General features: G+C 40.7%; 3 protein-coding genes across 7 annotated transcripts in view; 1 reads left to right on the plus strand and 2 right to left on the minus strand.

Moving 5' to 3' along the window:
* Nucleotides 1-3,833, minus strand: part of LOC136424148 (dyslexia-associated protein KIAA0319-like protein) — a 45,299-nt gene extending 41,466 nt beyond the window's left edge. For 2 of the 4 annotated variants that reach the window (XM_066412620.1, XM_066412619.1), the window contains exon 1: nt 3,745-3,833. The gene's annotated coding sequence lies outside the window, so the exon portion shown is untranslated. The remainder of the gene's footprint in view (nt 1-3,744) is intronic. The other 2 variants (XM_066412622.1, XM_066412621.1) reach the window with 2 other exon arrangements.
* A 2,709-nt stretch (nt 3,834-6,542) lies between these two features.
* Nucleotides 6,543-13,656, plus strand: LOC136424475 (protein rolling stone-like). 2 transcript variants are annotated; one of them, XM_066413082.1, is made up of 2 exons: nt 6,543-6,644; nt 12,424-13,656. In XM_066413082.1, the coding sequence occupies exons 1-2, from the start codon at nt 6,570-6,572 to the stop codon at nt 13,318-13,320; spliced, it is 972 nt and encodes a 323-aa protein (XP_066269179.1). In that variant the 5' UTR covers nt 6,543-6,569; the 3' UTR covers nt 13,321-13,656. The 2 variants fall into 2 exon arrangements, with proteins under 2 accessions (XP_066269179.1, XP_066269180.1); XM_066413083.1 differs by lacking the exon at nt 6,543-6,644 and adding an exon at nt 8,924-9,092.
* Nucleotides 13,657-14,077: 421 nt separating this feature from the next.
* LOC136424476 (xanthine dehydrogenase-like) lies at nt 14,078-17,841 on the minus strand. Its single transcript, XM_066413084.1, has 5 exons — nt 17,689-17,841; nt 17,021-17,144; nt 16,247-16,343; nt 15,457-15,567; nt 14,078-14,914 (listed from the first exon to the last, which is right to left on the minus strand). The coding sequence occupies exons 1-5, from the start codon at nt 17,751-17,753 to the stop codon at nt 14,847-14,849; spliced, it is 465 nt and encodes a 154-aa protein (XP_066269181.1). The 5' UTR covers nt 17,754-17,841; the 3' UTR covers nt 14,078-14,846.
* Nucleotides 17,842-18,236: the final 395 nt, after the last annotated feature.

The following is an 18,236-nucleotide window of genomic DNA, read 5'->3' on the forward strand; positions in this document are numbered from 1 at the left end:
GATAAAGGTTTATGGTAACGGATTAAGGGAAAGAGTCATGGATTAAAGCCTATGGTGACGTATTAAGGGTTGTGGTGACGGATTAAGTGCTATGTTGAGGGGATTAAGGGCAAAGCTGACGGATTAAAGACTTTCCTGACGGATTAAAGATTATCATGACGTATTAAGGGCAAGAGTGACGTATTGAGGGTTATGGGGACGGATTAATGATTATGAGGTGAGTTTACTGGCTATGGTGACGGATTAACGGCAACGGTGAAGTATTTAAAACTTTCGTGACGGATTAAGGCTGATGGTGACGGAGTAAGGGCTACGGTGACGGATTAAGGGTTACAATGATGTATTAATGATAATGATGATGACGGATTAAGAGAAAGGGTGACAGAATATGGTCTGTGCTGTCGGATTAAGGGTCATGGCGACAGGTTAAGAGTAAGGATGTTCATGTACCACCGGAAGAGTTCATTCTCCCAAGGGGGTGGCTTTTACAAAACAGTCCATTTCAAAACAGTCATTTCTTGCAAGGGGAGGGAGATGAATTATGCTGTATTTCAACTACGTACTTAGAAATGTTACCTTTCCCCCACATAAGTTACACTAAAACGCAAACCTGTTCATATTTGCTGAAGCAGCTAATATTTATCTCTAGTGTTAATTTTCATTTTCATCTGACATCTTAGGCTTTATATGAAAATATTTCTTTTTATTCTAAGTTATGAAGTTCAGATTTTTTCAATGGACAAGGTAAAAATTTTGTCTGTCCCGAACAAGCAAATTCTGCCCCGATATGGAGGGACAGGTCCTGCAAACAGCTATGTTAATGTTTTTAGTAATTTGGTCCTTTTCAACATTTGTGCAGCACAATTTGACCCTCATAATCATTATGATTTAGCATTGGCCTCATTAGAGATATACAGTACAAACAAATTATCTACCATATTTGGTAAACTGTGATGTTATCATTAGTTTTACAGTGACCCACTTACATGTTTATAGATTAGAGACAAATTGGTTATGTTTGAAATAAAGGTTGTCCAGAATTCTTGGGAAACCAGGTTTGAGGCAAACAAACTCCCGTCCTAAGGACTGCGACCATATCCAGTAGCGTGCATATGTGCGAGGGACACAGCCGGGATCAAACTCGCGGCTTCTATATTTCCAGAGGCAGGGCCGCTAACCACTGGACTACACACGCTAGTTTGAGATGAAAGCTCACCACAAAAACTGCAAACATATAAAACCACAGCAATTATTCAAAATATTGAAACTGTCATCTTTCAACTGTATGTAAGATGAGAGGGGGAGTGGCGCATCACACATACAAACACAGATTATGGTGCTTACAATGTCTTAGAGAACCAAGAGGTGCTACAGGAATGTTGAAGTTTCAACATACAGCAAATATATAAACTGTCATCTTTCAATTGTATCTAAGGCAAGGTGGGGGGGCATCACATATACACACACAGTGGTGTTTACAATGTCTTAGGGAAACTAAGAAGTGTGACCGGAATTTCCTGTGTCCTGACACAGGTGTGCTGCCTTATATGGTAACTGCTGCCTTATATGGGAACGTGTCAACCACCAAGTTCAACATATAACTAACTACACACACAAGCATCTGTGACTTTCATTTACATTTTTCCAGGGTTTGTTAAATTACAGAGTGTTCTAGCAGGTGTTGTAACTTATGAATATTCAATTCTGTAGATTCAGACCTCATGGCCAGTAGCTATAGACTAATTACTAGAAGAAGAAAACAACTGAGAGTGAAAACAACATTTTGAAATGTTTGCAGTTGTTATATTTTGCGGTGATATCTTACTTCAAAATTAGGACACCACAAATTTAAATATCTGCTTCGTAAGTCTACGCAACCACAGAATCATTCAATCATGAACTTCAAAGACATCTAAACCTCCTTTCCCCATCTAAACCTCCCTTCCTCGAAAAATAAAACCATAGACAAAATAAATGCATTTTACAAAGCAGACTGAAAGCTTGCTTTTAACCTGAGAAAATGATTGTTATTTTTCTAAGCGTCAATGGTCCAATTAAATCAACTGTACTTCATTCAACCGTGGACTCACACAATGAGAGTGATTGGTTGAGCTAACTCTATTGTGTTTGCACAAAAGAGTAATTTAAACACAAACATTTCCTGCTACCACACACTACACACCTCTGTTTACTATTTACACCCCATTCATACTAGAATTGGGATTCACCCAGGCATGGTATTGGTCCTGATTCAATGCAACGAATCCACAGATCGGGATTAAAGCCCCCCCCCCCTCACTGGACCCACGTCACACTGGTGTCGTCGCTGCGGCTGATCGAATTGACAAAGCACTCAACAAATTTCATCGCCAAAAACAAATCTTTTTATAAGCTCCGTGTGTTTTGTTGTCTTTTTGGTCATACTTGTACGCTTTGAATGATATTCCATTATGAAGTAAAGGGAAACACAAATCCAGTTTAGGGCGCAGCGACGCCGCCAGCGTGCTGCTGGTCCAGTGAGAGGGGGGCTTAAATCCCTCCCCTTAAGCGTGGAGTTGGATTCAGTTCATTCATATCAGGATTCGCGAATCGGGATCAATTCCCGTACTATTCGCATCCTGGTATGAACAGGTGGCCAATGTGAAAAAAATAAACATGGTTAAATTTATTACTTATAATCTCTAACAGATTGCATATGCACCCACTATTTCAAGCCCTGAATACGGTAGGTGCACTGGTATCAGGAAGTTAGTGCGAGGCACTCCATTCAGAACCAACGCAGTTTCATGCTTTGATAAATTGCGACGAACCTTAACTCTATCTATTAGTTAACTTCAAAATTTTGAGCAAAGCTTTCATCATTTTTTTGACAATCAAATGTCAAGAATTTGTTGAATAGTAACTAGTGTACAATAAGTACCTTTATGTAGGTTTTGCTCTACACAAAATATATAGGTCACAGTCATATATTAGGTGCACAGCTCTAATTTTGGGTGCACAAAAATGCACATGCATCCAGTATTCCAAGCCCTAGATCTTAAACCTCTTGCCACTCAATAGTTTTAACAGATGTAACAATTTTCACGGTCATATACTATTTCCCAAAGTTTTGGTTCAAGGCATACCCTAACTAAGTTATGACTTCAATATGTTGTCACCTTTGAGTTTGAAATCGAACACAATACGTGACATTATGAGAGTATTCTTTTGATTGACAGAATTATGATAAATCAAGACTAAACATTCCAACCTTACTGTAGTATACAGGAAGATATGTGTACAAGAAATATCAAGTATATGTCACATATTCGCTTCGAGGGCAGGTGGTCGTGTACAAATTTGTAAATTTGACAAATTATTTTGGGAAAATTAAACACATCATAGTTGGATCTCACAAAATCGCACTGTTCAATGTCCTGTACTTATGTCAAGCAATTGCATCAGCAAATCCTGGCCATAGCTGTCCACGTATACGTAAACATGACTTCCGTGAAAATATATTTTAGACAACAACATATCTCTGTTTGGGTTCGCACAGGCAAGATGGGGGAGGGGGGCGGTACCACCAACTACCAACGACACACGACGCAAATATCACACTCACGTCACAAGTAAACGTCACTGCGTCGTGTCTACGTAACGACGTCACTCTTATGTCCATCCACGCAGATTTTTATCATATATAAGCTGGTAGAAACGTCTTAAATCGCTAAGAAATACGAGAAAATATTCTATGACACTTACCTTGTTGGATTCGCTGCACTTGCTCTACAGCACCGCTAGGGATTATGGGATCGATTTAGGAAGTTTCCCCGTGACGTCAGGAACCGAGACGCGCCGCAAGAACTACTCTCATTGGTCAAAAATAAAGTTTCCAAACTCCTCAAGGAAGGTTTGCTATCATTGGTTCAATTCTGCAAACTTTTGTAATCACTTTAGACGCGTCGGCTCTAAACTCATTCAAACAGTAGGCATAATTTCTTAGCATTGTTGTCTACGTTTTTGCGAAAACGCCCGAAGCAAAATTGAGACAATAAGTTTAGACAGGTCCAGTCTAACAAGTCTTGCAGTTTGACTGATGCGAAGAACATAATACTGTAATAATTCACTTTATCTTCACGGTAGCAAACCTTCACGATGTAAGGAAAATTGACAGTTTCACTGAACTTAAAGTTCACGGTGGCGGCAAGAGATTTACAGAACGGATGTGTGAAGTTTCATAAATAATAACAACAAATTTTTTCATGGTGATGATAAGTTCATGCATGGTACAGAGGTGACCGTGAAAACAGTGAAAAATAAAGTTACAGTGAAAGAAACAAGAATTACGTTGATCTATATCTATATCGGCAATACCAGAGGCTGTATTCATGTCAAAAATTCTGTCTTTTTTTCGTTTTTCATACATATATGTATCAATGTTCCAAAAGGCTAGCTGTAGATACAGTACTTGCTTCTGCAAAAGTTAACCACCCAAATGAATATTGGTCTATAATGAGAAAACACAAACCGTGTAAGTATTAACCAGTAGATGAGGCCTCTAGGACTTCATGTGATTGATGGATCGATGGAAGCCTCTAGGGTTAGTTTTGTGGGCCAGGAACCAACCAATCAGTACAACACACGCATGCTTTCGCTACATTTATGTCAGGCTTAGGAAAAATAATGTTCTGTTTTCAATCACGGCCCTGAAAATTAAAGAATTAGGGTCGATAGGTAGGAATTCTCTTTTTCTTCATAGCTTTCCAACAATAGTGTTCCAGCATATACAGTTTGACTGACTGAAATGCACAGGGACACTGGTAGTTTATTATCATGATATACGTTGTATAGTGTGTGCGTAGCAATAAAGTGAGCAAAGAAGTACGATATTTACCACACAATGTTATACCGACTGTTAAAGTAACGTTAATCTGTTAAAGTCGAATATGAAGACCAAGAGGTCTGCTAGAAAATGTGCAGGAGTCGGAAGTCTTCTTGGAATTTTATCACTAAGATGTCAGGTTGAAAATCTTATGTTATCCTGCCAGTGGTCGACCAACAAAAATCATCCAAAATGGTTGATGCTAGGGTCGGCCGGGTAACCACTAGAAACACAACATTTTTCTTAGGCCTGTAGAAATCACAGACCATGCAAGAGAAGCCTCTACTATGCTCCAGGGTTATTCTTAATTGGATCTAGAACGAACCAATCAGCATAAAGCACGTACGTGTTTGCGACATCTATGTTATCTCAAAGCAGATATGGAGAGGAGGTAAAGTATTAGACGATCTTTTTCTATACGTTTTTTTTTCTTTGAGATGCTCCCCTGCCTCGCATTAGGGTGTAAAAAAGAACAATCATGAAAATTACAATATTTCTTTATAGTTTCTGCTGGTTATTATACGCATGTTCCTGGCACAAAAATGGGATGTTCTTTGACTTAATTAGGGAAACTGAATAGAATCATAATCGATGACAAGGCTTGTTAAACTTTCTCAATTTTGTTTGTTACATTTTATGTGTTGGATTTTTCTGCTTCTTCCGGTCAATTTGAATTCAAACAACAGAATGAAGCAAGTTGTAAAAGCTCATGTATGTGTCCAAATGCAACTGAAAGTTGTAAAAGTCGACATGACATGCACGCTCCCTGTCAGGTTACAACCAAACTACATGTACAACTTTTTGCTCAAAGCATGAGCACGGACGGTTTATGGGAAATCCAAAACTATTTTTTCAGCACAAAACTGACACAGTGGCTGACGTTGGATAGGGAATTTCGGAACAACTGGTACATGTATATATAAGTATTATTTTTAATATAATAATACAGACTTTCCAAACACATTTTTTTTCAACCTTTTAATATTGATAACAAAGTATAATGACTGAAAAGCGGACATATGATCCAAGGACATTTTTACACTTTTAATTTCTTTTGCGACCTGCTAAAATCATATAACTATAAGTATCCCTGGTATACTCAACCCATAAATGCACGATTAAAACACAATATCATTCTAAAATGCTCTAGATAAGCTTTTAAACGATAGATAATGATACAACTCCTTTAAAGTTTAATATAAATTATTCACTGCGATATGATAGAATGAAATCAAGTTGACGAAGTTTTTTTTTTTTTAAGTTGACAGAAAAGTGTGCCCGCTAGCTATAGCAGCCTACCAGCTGGCATAATGTCAGCGTCCGTAGATAGCACACAAACTTTAATCACAATCAAACGAACTGGTTCGACAGGTAGCTAATGTTTCAAGAAAGGGGGGAAAACCTTTAGATATGTCAGGGGAAGGGACAATTCATCAAAATATTTCATTTTATCGTTTTCAGAACAAATTGAGACAAATTATGTCGTCAAACCTACAATCAAACTTTGTATTCTGACAGAACTTACAATCATTTTTATTGGATGCGGTTTCTCCGCTAGCTCTATGGGTGTGAACATTTACTTGTGTATCATCCCTTAGTTGTCTGCTCAACACCGTATTCTGTGGACTTAGTGTTAGTCATATTGCTGCTGTAAAAAAAAAATCTAGTTTTCTTTGCCATTCCTGAGCGGATTTTGTGTCTTGCCATGGTCATAGAAGAGTTTGAGACGTCAAACGTTTTCCTGAGACACCCGGATAGAAGAGTGTTCTATTCGTCAGCAGTAAGTATAGTTTTACATACTGTTTATCCAAGATGTAGTTGTCTAACTTTTTGGGTGGGGATGTGCATACGTGTATATACATGTGTTATCACTTGTATGCCCAAACCAAAATGGCATACTAGTAAATTAACCTTTTTTTCACTTTTGTTGCCTGTTGCACAGTTTTATTGTACAATCGTGGTGTATAAATGTATATTTAGAAACACCCAAAACCTTAAAAAATCCAATTTTTATAAAGATCTCGGCGTTTATGAAAACGTAGTTGTTGTATTTGTTTTTGCTAAGTACGTAAAATCCACACAAGGTGGATTTTAATGCACTTCTCAGCTCTCTATTGTTAGCGATAATTGTTCACTACCTGAACGTTTGCAACAGTGGAAAACCTTGGACTGTTCACGTGTCCTTTTGTCCCTTCGCGTGTCGACCCTTTTGGCACCTGGGACAAGTTGGCCCCTAGCCATTCATGACAACTAGCCATTCAGGACAAGTCGATCGGCACGTGCACCAAGTTTGAAGGACAAGTCGGCACCACGCTTATGCTAGAGCAAGGAGGTTATATATATTATCTATATAACCTCCTTGGCTAGAGTCACCTTTCCAATCCGGGGCCCGGCCGGGCAGTCTTTGAAAACGAAAGAAATGATATGAAAGTAAGAAATGATTTTAAGAAAATGATAAGAAAGTCAACAAAATAACAAAAAGTACCAAAAAGTATATAAGAGCATAGCTAGTGCATATCATTGATATACACTTTGATTTTTCGTTTCCGCATACAGCCCGGCCGGGCCCCGGTGGGAAAATGTGACCCTATGATTACTCGACAAATGATGAGTGTATTTGGGGCTGGAAGAATGACAATTTTATCGACTTCACAGTTGTCCCAGATGCCGAGTTGTCCTGATACACGTTTGTGTGCACGGGTTTCCAAGCTTGGAGACGCCGGGACAGGCAGCCCGTGAAAACTAATGCATACGGTAAGGACACAACAACGTATCCAAGCTTGGAAACTCGTGGAAATCTGTGTTTTTAGTGCAGTGCGTGTGACAAATAAACTCGTAGTACAGCACAGTCCTCATATTGGATAAGAAATGCACAGAAAATGAACTGTAAATTACATGTTTCGGTAGTAACATGTATCAACCAAAGGTCAATGTGTTAAAAGATTCGAAATTCACTCATGTATAGAAATATTGTGGATAGCAACGATTCATCGCCCACAGCGGAGCTATACAAAATGACTTGAACGTGACAGGTTGTTTGCTACACATAAATTTAATACTAGTACTAAGAATTACAACATCATAACCCATGTGGTATGTCCTTATAGCAAAACTGGTAGTATTCTCAAAGTTGAGCTCCTGGTTGCAATTAGTAGCTAACTGGGAGACCCCGATTGAATTTTGAGACAGGACATCTCGGTTGCATGGGGCTGCTCTTTCGGAAGAGGAGTAAATTGGGGGTCCCGTGTTAGAGAGGGTGTAAAAGATACACCCTGCTGCTGAAACAGCAAGGGAACATGTTGACTTTAATTGGTGCCACTATACGGGTCGAACGAGCGAACGATCATCGTCGTGCAAAGTCATGTGTAGCAAAAAATTACCGGGTGTATTTGAAGCTGATGTGTTACACTTAAGGCAGTTATATACCTTATATAATACATATGGTCGAAATAATACATAGTTCGGGATAGCATCCGGGCTTTAATCATAGATACATTTGCACTATATATTTATTTCCTTTGTCCCCTAACGGACCAATCAGTAAAAAGCACGTGTATCCTGGATTCGTCCGCAGGCATTTGTACAGACAAGGAAGTCATAGGGTCAAACTAACCATTAGGATCATGACGGATTTCAATACCCCAACACATGCATCAAAACGACTTGAGTAAGATAAGTTACCGCGTGTATTAGAAGCTGATGTGTTACACTTAAACGCAGTTATATCCCTTATATAATACAGATGGTCGAAATAATACATAGTTCGGGATCCGGGCTTTAATCATAGATACATTTGCACTATATATTTATTTCCTTTGTCCCCTAACGGACCAATCAGTAAAAAGCACGTGTATCCTGGATTTGTCCGCAGGCATTTGTACAGACAAGGAAGTCATAGGGTCAAACTAACCATTAGGATCATGACGGATACCAGTACTACAATAAAACTTTGTATTCTGACAGAGCTTACGATCATTTTTGTTCGATGCGGTTTCTCCGCTAGCTCTATGCGTGTGAACGTTTACTTGCGCATCATCCCTTATTATACTTGTCTGCTCAACAGCGTATTCTGTGGACTTAGTGTTAGTCATATTGCTGCTGTAAGAATATTCTAGTTTTCTTTGCCATTCCTGAGCGGATTTTGTGTCTTGCCATGATCATAGAAGAGTTTGAGACGTCAAACGTTTTTCTGAGACACCCGGATAGAAGAGTGTTTTATTCGTCAGCAGTAAGTATAGCATTACATACTGTTTATCCAAGACGTAGTTGTCTAACGTTTTGGGTGGGGATGTGCATACGTGTCTATACATGTGTTATCACTTGCATGTCCAAACCAAAATGGCACTACTAGTAAATTAACCTCTTTTTTCACTTTTGTTGTCTGTTGCACAATTTTATTGTACAATTGTGGTGTATGAACGTATATTTAGAAACACCCAAAATCTTGCAAAGACCAACTTTGTTAGAGATCTCAGCGTTTATGAAAGCGTAGTTGTTGTATTAGTTTTTGCTACGTACGTAAAATCCGCACAAGGTGGATTTTAATGCACTTTTCAGCTCTCTATTGTTAGCGATAATTGTTCACTACACTGAGCGTTTGCAACAGTGGAAAACCTTGGACTGTTCACGTGTCCTTTTGTCCCTTCGCGTGTCCTTTTGGCACCTGGCACAACTTGGCCATTCAGGACAGCTCGCCCCCTAGCCATTCAGGACAAGTTTGAAGGACAAGTCGGCACCATGCTTATGCTAGGGTCACAATTCCAATCCGGGGCCCGGCCGGGCAGTCTTGGCCGGATGGGGAACGAAAGATATGATATGAAAGTAAAAAAAGATACCAAACGTACCAAAAAGTATATAAGAGCATAGCTAGTGCATATTATTGATATACACTTTGATTTTTCGTTTCTGCCGGGCCCCGGTCGGAAAATGTGACCATAGCATTTCTCGACACATGATAAGCGTATTTGGGGCTGGAAGAATGACAATTTTACCGACCTGACAATTGTCCCAGGTGCCGAGTTGCCCTGATATACCCTTTTGTGTGGACGGGTTTCCAAGCTTGGAGAAGCGGGGACAGGCAGTCAAAGGAAACCCCTGTATACGGCTAGGACACATCAACGTATCCAAGCTTGGAAACTCGTGGAAATCTAGGTTTTTGTGCAATGTGCGTAATAAATAAACTCGTAGTACAGCACAGTCCTCATATTGGATAAGAAATGCACAGAAAATCAACTGTAAATTACATGTTTCGGTAGCACAGTCAATGTGCTAAAAGATTCGAAATTCACTCATGTATAGAAATATTGTGGATAGCAACGATTCATCGCACACAGCGGAGCTATACAAAATGACTTGAACGTGGCAGGTTGTTTGCTGCACACTTAATACTAAGAATTACAACATCATAACCCTCATGTCCTTATAGCACAACTGGTAGTAATCTCAAAGTTGAGCTCCTGGTTCAAGTTAGTTGCTTACTGGGAGACTCGGGTTCAATCCTGGGTCAGGACAACTCGGATGGGACTGCATCCGTTTTTCAAAGGGGACACAAAATGGGGGTCCCGCCAGTTTTCGAGGAAGTGCATTGAGCACGTTAAAGTGTAAGGGCTAAAAACCTCTTCCTATAGAAATACACGCTGCTACTGAAACAGCAAGGAAACTTGTTGTCACTAGACACTATACAATTAAGGGTCGGAACGAACGGATGATTGAACGAGCAACGTCATACAAAACTATGTATAGCAAACCGCTACCGCTTGTCTTTGAAGCTGATGTGTTACAGTTATATCCCTTATATAATACAAATGGTCGAATTAACACACAGATCGGGAGGGCATCCGCGCTTTAATCATAAATGCATATGTACTATATATAGTTCCTTTGTCCCCTAACGGACCAATCAGCAAGAAGCACATGTACCATAAATGTGTCCGCAGGCATTGGTACAGACAAGGAGGTCATAGGGTCAAACTAACCATTAAATCATGACGGCTACCAATACCCCAATGCACACATGCATCAAAACGACCTGAGGAAGATTTTTGAAATAACGGAAAAAAGTTTCACATTGCGGCCATCTGAATCATTAGATGAGAATTGTAAAGGAAATTGAATCTTTATTTGCTAGGTGGGGTGTCCCTGTGGTGTAGTTGTCTGCGCTTCTGTTATTACTTACCACATCTGGTTCTGATTACATGGAACCAGAAGGCGAGTTCAACTCCCGGCCCGAGTTCAACTCCCGGGCAGGACACCTCTGGACAAGAGGCGCATTGAGTCATACCAAGGACTATAAAAATGGTACATACTTCTGAAACAGTGTGGAAGTTAAACACACTCCGCTACCAGTGGACTAGCCCCCTGCTGCAGTGATTGCACCACAGTGTGGCCCAGGGCTATGAAACGGGGATGGGCACCGCCCATCGGTTTTTCTAAACCGGTCTTATCAACGAGATTTCCCATTTTCTGTGTGTGTGTGTGGGGGGGGGGGATTCAACCTGCTATTAGCAAATCAGAGAATCGCCTGAATATTTTCTTTGGTTAAAGCCGATTCTCTGAAAGGAATGACAGTTGGTTAGGGGCAGCGCCCAAAAATGTGGGACCCTCACTGGTTTGTAGCGTAGCCTCCTCAACGTGCATCGTATAGGCTGCGGACGACGTCCTGCGTATACGTAGAAGGCATATGCATGTCTTAAATGTCATGGGTAGTATTTGTATGAATATGTGGCTCGTTTCCTAACGAAGTTCAACAATGAAGAAAGGCTGCAACCACGACGATGTTAGCCTCCGTTGCAGACTCCTTCCGGCTGTTTTCATTTCCTAAGCTCCAGTTTTACTATTTCATTTTTTCTTGTTGTTGTCCTTCCCGGTCAGAAAAAAAAATCTAATATTATAAAAAACAATAACTGGAAAAAGAAAACAGCCGGGAGGAGTCTGCATCGGAGGCTAGACAATGTAGATATGTACTAATCAGACGTCGGCGTTTGTTTTCTTTACCTTTTACTGGACAACATCAGGCAAGCCTTTTTACCATTCACTTTATAAGGTAATGTAGTTGTCAAAGGGTAATACCAAGTATGGTAAAGCATGTACAAAAGCTGCCAAACTTGGGCATTTTGGCGACGCCTTAGGGGTGGAGCCTTTATTGATACTGGTAGTGGTAGTAACGGTAAAGGTAGGTAAAGGTAAAGAGAGCCGTATAGCCTTTTTCAGGCCGTAGGACTTGAGGCCTTGGGTTGTTATCCTTTGTGTCAAGGGAAGGGAATTGGAAGGTGGAGCCTGATTATAACCCTCTCCTTCCACTGCCTTTTACATCCCCAACCGAAGTCAGGGACCCATTTCACACCTGGGTGGAGTTAGGAAAGGCGCGTAAAGTGCCTTTTCCAAGGGCACAGCGTCTAGCCAATGTCGCCAGGAATCCAACCCGTGACTTCTAGATCTATTGTCCACTAGCCTACATCTAGTAGTAAGTTAAAACTTTAAAGGTCAAAAACTTCATTCATTTCATTCATTCAATTTGGTCGTCTGTGTAACACTTGACTTTGTTTTTTACATTTCTGCAGTGGTCTCAAAGATTCCTGGTCCCATTTCTGGCCTACCGTGTAGCCATGGCTCTCTTCACCCTCTTCATTCTGATCTATTCCTTTGGAGACTACATCGTAACCGGCTACGGAGCGGCTTGGTTCTTCATTTACGCTACGAACTGGACACTTTTGATCCAGACGATTTATTACAATATGGCCGCTGTGGTTACTGCGCTCGCGTGTTGTAATATAGGAACCCGTCTAGAAATCACTAACAGCAGAAGAGTACAAACGACGTCTCGGAGAACACGACTCGAAAGTCTTTTATCAGGAGAGAACGGAAACTTAGCAGACGCAGAGTCTGATAGTGAAGACACTGAAGAAGAAAACCAGACGGTAGAAGTGTCTGAAGCGCCACCTGACGATCTCTGTTGGTATCACAAGACGATGTGGGTGCTGTACAACGTCATGGCGCCGATAGCTCTCATGATCACGTTCTCGCGAAGTCTCGCGATGGGACTGAACATGTCGTTCGAATGGGCTCGCTCCGGCCTTGACCCACTGACCGACATCCTACACCACTTCTGCAACGGTGCGATCGTTGTGGTCGACATTTTTGTCAGCGCAACGCCGACCCGAATCCTACACGTGATACACCCCATTGCCTACAGCTGTATCTACAACGTGTTCCTCGTTGTTTATTGGGTATCAGGTGGCTGGGGCATCACGGGAAAACGTTGGGTCTACCCGGTCGTGGACTACTCGGACGATAATTGGCGCGCTTCGGCAATCTTCGTGTTTGCCGGTTTGTTCGTGGTGTTGCCGGTGTTCCACCTGTTGGTGTTCGGACTGTACAAGCTCAGGTGCGCCATCGTGCGGTGCGTTGTTGGAACTACAACTGAGTCGCCAGAACGGACAAGGTTGCTTTCCGAGTGACAGACTTCAAAATAAGATTAACAAAAATGTTTTGCAATGAAACAGTAACAGTGTTGTGTTTTTAACAGGGTAAAGCTAACATATAAAAGATATGGCCATTGCTGTGGAAAAAAGTCTAAGCCATATGCACATGTACATATCAGTGACATTGGGATCTAACTAAAGCAAAGCAAGTATTATATTTGGACATTTGAATGTAACGTATATTCAGAAACTAACGATATCTCAGGTAATACTTCTCATATTAAGGGTAAAATGATAAAGGTAGTAAAGGAAGATATGAAAATAAATGTCTCCGCCCCTTTGTCGTCGCCAAAATAAACGCAATGAAACTTTGCTTAGACCGGGTGAGGTGGTTACAGCATCGTCTGTAATGAAATTATCATCCGGACAAAGGAATTTCGTCCGAATACCTGTTAAGGTTTATAGTACTTTTATCATGTTTCAAAAAAAACTATCATAGTGGGTGATAAAAGTCAGTGTCAGATGGCAGTAAGGTAGTGTAAAATCTGTGCTTTTGTGTAAAAGGTAGCAGATATTTATTTGTTACACCGTTGTTCAAGAGTGGCGAAAACAGTATCAAAAGATGAGATGGGGACAAATAAGCATTTATTCGAACGATAGGATTCAGACATACATTCAGAGTAATATTAAAGAGCTCAATCACTGAAGATATACAGTGTTTTTACCTACTGAGATGGTCAAGTGCTGGCCGCCATGTTGGCGTCCTTCATTTGCATTTCAATACATGTAACCGTATATAGGTCAAGCATACAATGGCTTTTTAAATCCTCATACGCAAGTTTTATGTATCCTGTGAGTGTACTTTATGTGGAAATTACTTGAAATAAAGAAAAAAGAAACAAACGCCACAAAGTTCATTCTTAGCTTTCTCCATCTTAATCTAGGTTCCGACCTGAATTTTCAATTGACTTCCAAACAAAATTGCTTCACAATTTGTTTCACAAGAATCCATATCACCATATTAACTACAAAGAGTCCACACATCCCACCATTGTATAATTTCTAATCAATTGTTAGTATTGTATGGAGATACATTATCCATAGCCATTGACCCTTACTTCTTGAATTCCCATAGTAACTGCCATGATATCCCCAATAATCAAATTTTAACTATAGATACTTAATGTTTTCGAAATACCTTTGTGGACAGTTATGTTGCATGCTTCTTATTTGATGTCGTATCACGTGATTTTCGAAGTTTTATGGTCCCTCTGTCGTCGAAATTTGGACACAGTGTTTTTAATTCGATTACGAATCCTTTTACCAGTACTTTTTAACATTTGAGTATATTCAAACCTCTGTGTTTTTAGAACGTATATTTTGCCTGCATGTACAATGGCTTAGGCCCCGTGATGTTACAAAGCGAAGTCCTGACGTCACAGAGGGAAGTCATGACGTCAAAGAGGGAGGTCATGACGTCAAAGAGGGAAGTCATGACGTCAAAGAGGGAAGTCATGACGTCAAAGAGGGAAGTCATGATGTCATACAGTGAAGTTTTGATGTCACATGGTGAAGCTGGAAGAATCCACCAGGCAGTGTTGATGACAGGCTTCCACGGTTGCTGGACCGTCTGCATTGGGATTGATTAATAAAAATGATCATTATCATTGTTAGTTAGAAAAACCTGCCGAATTTTTAAATCACTGGTAGTATATCTATTATCAAGCTGTGTCAACAAATTGAATGATTTAACAACGGAAATCATCAGTTAAATAGTTTGTATTGCATACCCGGTAAACCACCTCATAGCGCAACACACCAGGTTTGTACAAGCTGCATATCCAGACAAATTTATTTGATCCACTCACACCGGGAAGGACCCCTACTCTTTTTATAAGCTCGGTGGGTTCTTTTACATATTCGAGGCCTCCATTTGACATCCTATCCGAGGGATCAAAGCTATAATAAGCACTCATTTTCATCTGAGTGAAATTTTGTGTGAAGTACTTTTCCAAACGGCAAAACGTCAGGGCATGACATGGGATTCTTGTATCCCCGATGGATGTCTAGCCTGCATCGGCGTATAACAGCATTAGCTCACTGGTATTCAATAATAGAATCAACTCGGTACATGACTGCAAGTTCTGGATTCCGGCATACGAACGTACGTACCCAGAGGGAAGAAGTCGTCCCCTAGGCCGGAGTCTTCCCGAGCGCTCTGTACGGCCTGTCTCAGGGCGAACAGGGCGGAACACGACATCAGCAGGGGCGGCTCTCCGACAGCTGTTGGTAGGGAGATGTCTAGGTTAGAATGTTTGTAAATACATCACTATACACAATGGAGAAAGTTGGAATCCTGATGAATATCTGATCACTGACAACACAGGAGAACAAACTGTAACAGACTATGTTCAAAGATCAACATGGTTGAGGATACGATTTACTATAGCAAATGACATGGATTCCAGTGTAGCTGAACTCAAGTGTGATATTTTGATGACTTACTATGTGCTTGTTGGTACCCTTGATTAGTTTCTTAGAGTTAAAGATGTTCGTTACAACTTGAAATTATAGTTCCGATGATCTTTTTAGAAAGGTGTAAATTCGAAATGTTTTCTTTTCTTAGTAGTGTAAGTGAAACCTGTACTCCAGTAACAGAACATGATATCACTTACAAATATCGACAGTCAACAAGACAATCACAGACTTATCTTAGAATATGCCAGAATTCACATAAAATGTCAAAGTCCATTCAGACGCATGTTGTACAGACAGTATACAGTGAAATACACACCAATCTTTTATTATTATTCTGCGCAGACATGAACCCGTCTTGTTTATAAATATTGATGATCTTGCCTTATATGGCGCAAGCCAACTAGCGCCGAGATTGTGAATATGATGTAATGTATTATTTACAAACATTTGATTACGAAAGTGTAGGAGACAGGTATTTCCCCACCTTTGGACCTGATGACGTTGAAGGGATTGGGCGCGTTCGGCAGTAGAGTGACCCTGAGGTCAGCTGGGATGTCCTTGGTGGTAGGAGGTTTGTATTCCTGCACCATATGAACAAACTCTTCGTATTAATGATTCAGCAAACTTTTCGTTTTCTATGAGAGTCTCGGCCTAGTCTCGTATTCTCGCGAGACTAGGTCACTCCGTGAACAAGACGTACAGAAGACGTCGAAAATTTGGAGGTGCGTTTTTCGCTACCTTTCTTTTTAGTCACTGTTTGAGGAACATTAATATTCTTGTAACTATGAGATGCTGTGGTGAACAATAACCACAGGGACTATTACTGAAACAGGCTATAAAACTTTACATAATATACAGCTGTTATCTGGAGAAGGTGGTAATGGCTTAACCTTCTCCCTGCTGCCGAACCCCATAACGAATGCAAAGTCGGTGCAAATCGGCTACGTTAGCAGTTTGAAAGTTAAAAGCTTGGATGCCAATTTCACCGATGCCTTTGACCACGCTGTCATGGAGCCCGTTCCAGCTATTGACTGCTGCGTGTATGAATATCCTGCTAGTTGAGTTTGTTGCTTTGTTTCCTTCTGTTGAGGCATTGCAAAAGTAAGAAATGCTGCATGCATTTATCCCTTACTGTATGTCATCCTCCAAAATTGGAAAAGTAACATTCACACTAGAGCTTATAAATGATATTCTTCAGTACTTTAATGTAACATATAGCAGTACACAACATTATGAAAAGTATTAATTTAGCCTTTACCCATGTTCCATTAGTCAGCAGCCTTCCTGTATCCTTGTCGTACACACACTTCTCAGTCAGCCAGTACCCCAACCCGAACACAAACGCACCTTCGACCTGGCCTATGTCTAGGGCAGGGTTCACACTGCAATGTACATATTGTGTAAAATACTGTAACAGGGATAAACGAACTGTTAGAATTAGCGTTTTCCATTCCATGACTTGCCATATGCGTGTGTGTTTGGTCATATACGTCATACGATCCCCAACTCATGGCTTCGGAAAGCCGTGCATGTGTCCTGTAAATTCAGCTGTCTTAATTTTGCGGAAAAGGTTGGGATCCTGGCCAATTTATTTTATAGCCTGCTTGAATATTCTAAAACATCAACATCGTTACTCATCACAATCAATGCAGACGCTAACTTACGAAATCATTAAATATCTGTCAAAGCTGTTTTCAATAAATGTGCATGATCAGCTTTACAGCAGGCACCATGGCATGTGTTAAGGTAGCGTTGCGGGTTTTGTCTCACTGGGATGGTGGCAGCGATGTTTCGAAAAGGGGAGTCAGCAGAAGATGGCAGCAACAGTATTTATATATACGAATGTAATTAGTACAAAGCAGAAGTATTTGATTATCTAAAAAAAAAACGCCTGACGTAGAGATCGTAAATGTGACATCAGCTCACCTCTCCCCACAGTCGAACAGAATGTCTGATCTCATAATCTCCCGTTCTCCGGTCAGGACGTCCATCTCCACTTCTGTACACGTCACACCCCAGCTGTTGTAGGCTGGGTGAGGGGTCTTAGGGGGATGATGCTCCCTGTGGGTAGATAGAGAATGTTACGACAACTATGTATCATGCACAGCCATTGGTCCACAGGGATGATCTATATGACGTCACCTAGTATAAAAGATGTCGCGTAGGACTACACGTGACATGCTGTCTTTTACTACAGGCCCTACGACTACGTCTGGGGCCTAAAGGCGATGGAAGTGAGTGAGTGCTCGCTTGAAGGCGTTCACCTCAGCTCAATGCATATACATATACGTGACTTTAGGCTTCAGACGACGATTTTCCGCATACTAGTAACTCATACCGGAGGACCTGTTGCTACGCACGATAAAAAGGAGACATCTTTTACTAGTCACAGTTCCAAGAAAAGTATATGTGATGTATACTAGCGGGAGCACTGTCCATTTTGTTATAAAGTGATTTTTCCCCGCCAGTATCCG

The sequence above is a fragment of the Branchiostoma lanceolatum genome, chromosome 18, assembly GCF_035083965.1.
Source record: "Branchiostoma lanceolatum isolate klBraLanc5 chromosome 18, klBraLanc5.hap2, whole genome shotgun sequence".
In the NCBI taxonomy this organism is placed as follows: domain Eukaryota; kingdom Metazoa; phylum Chordata; class Leptocardii; order Amphioxiformes; family Branchiostomatidae; genus Branchiostoma; species Branchiostoma lanceolatum.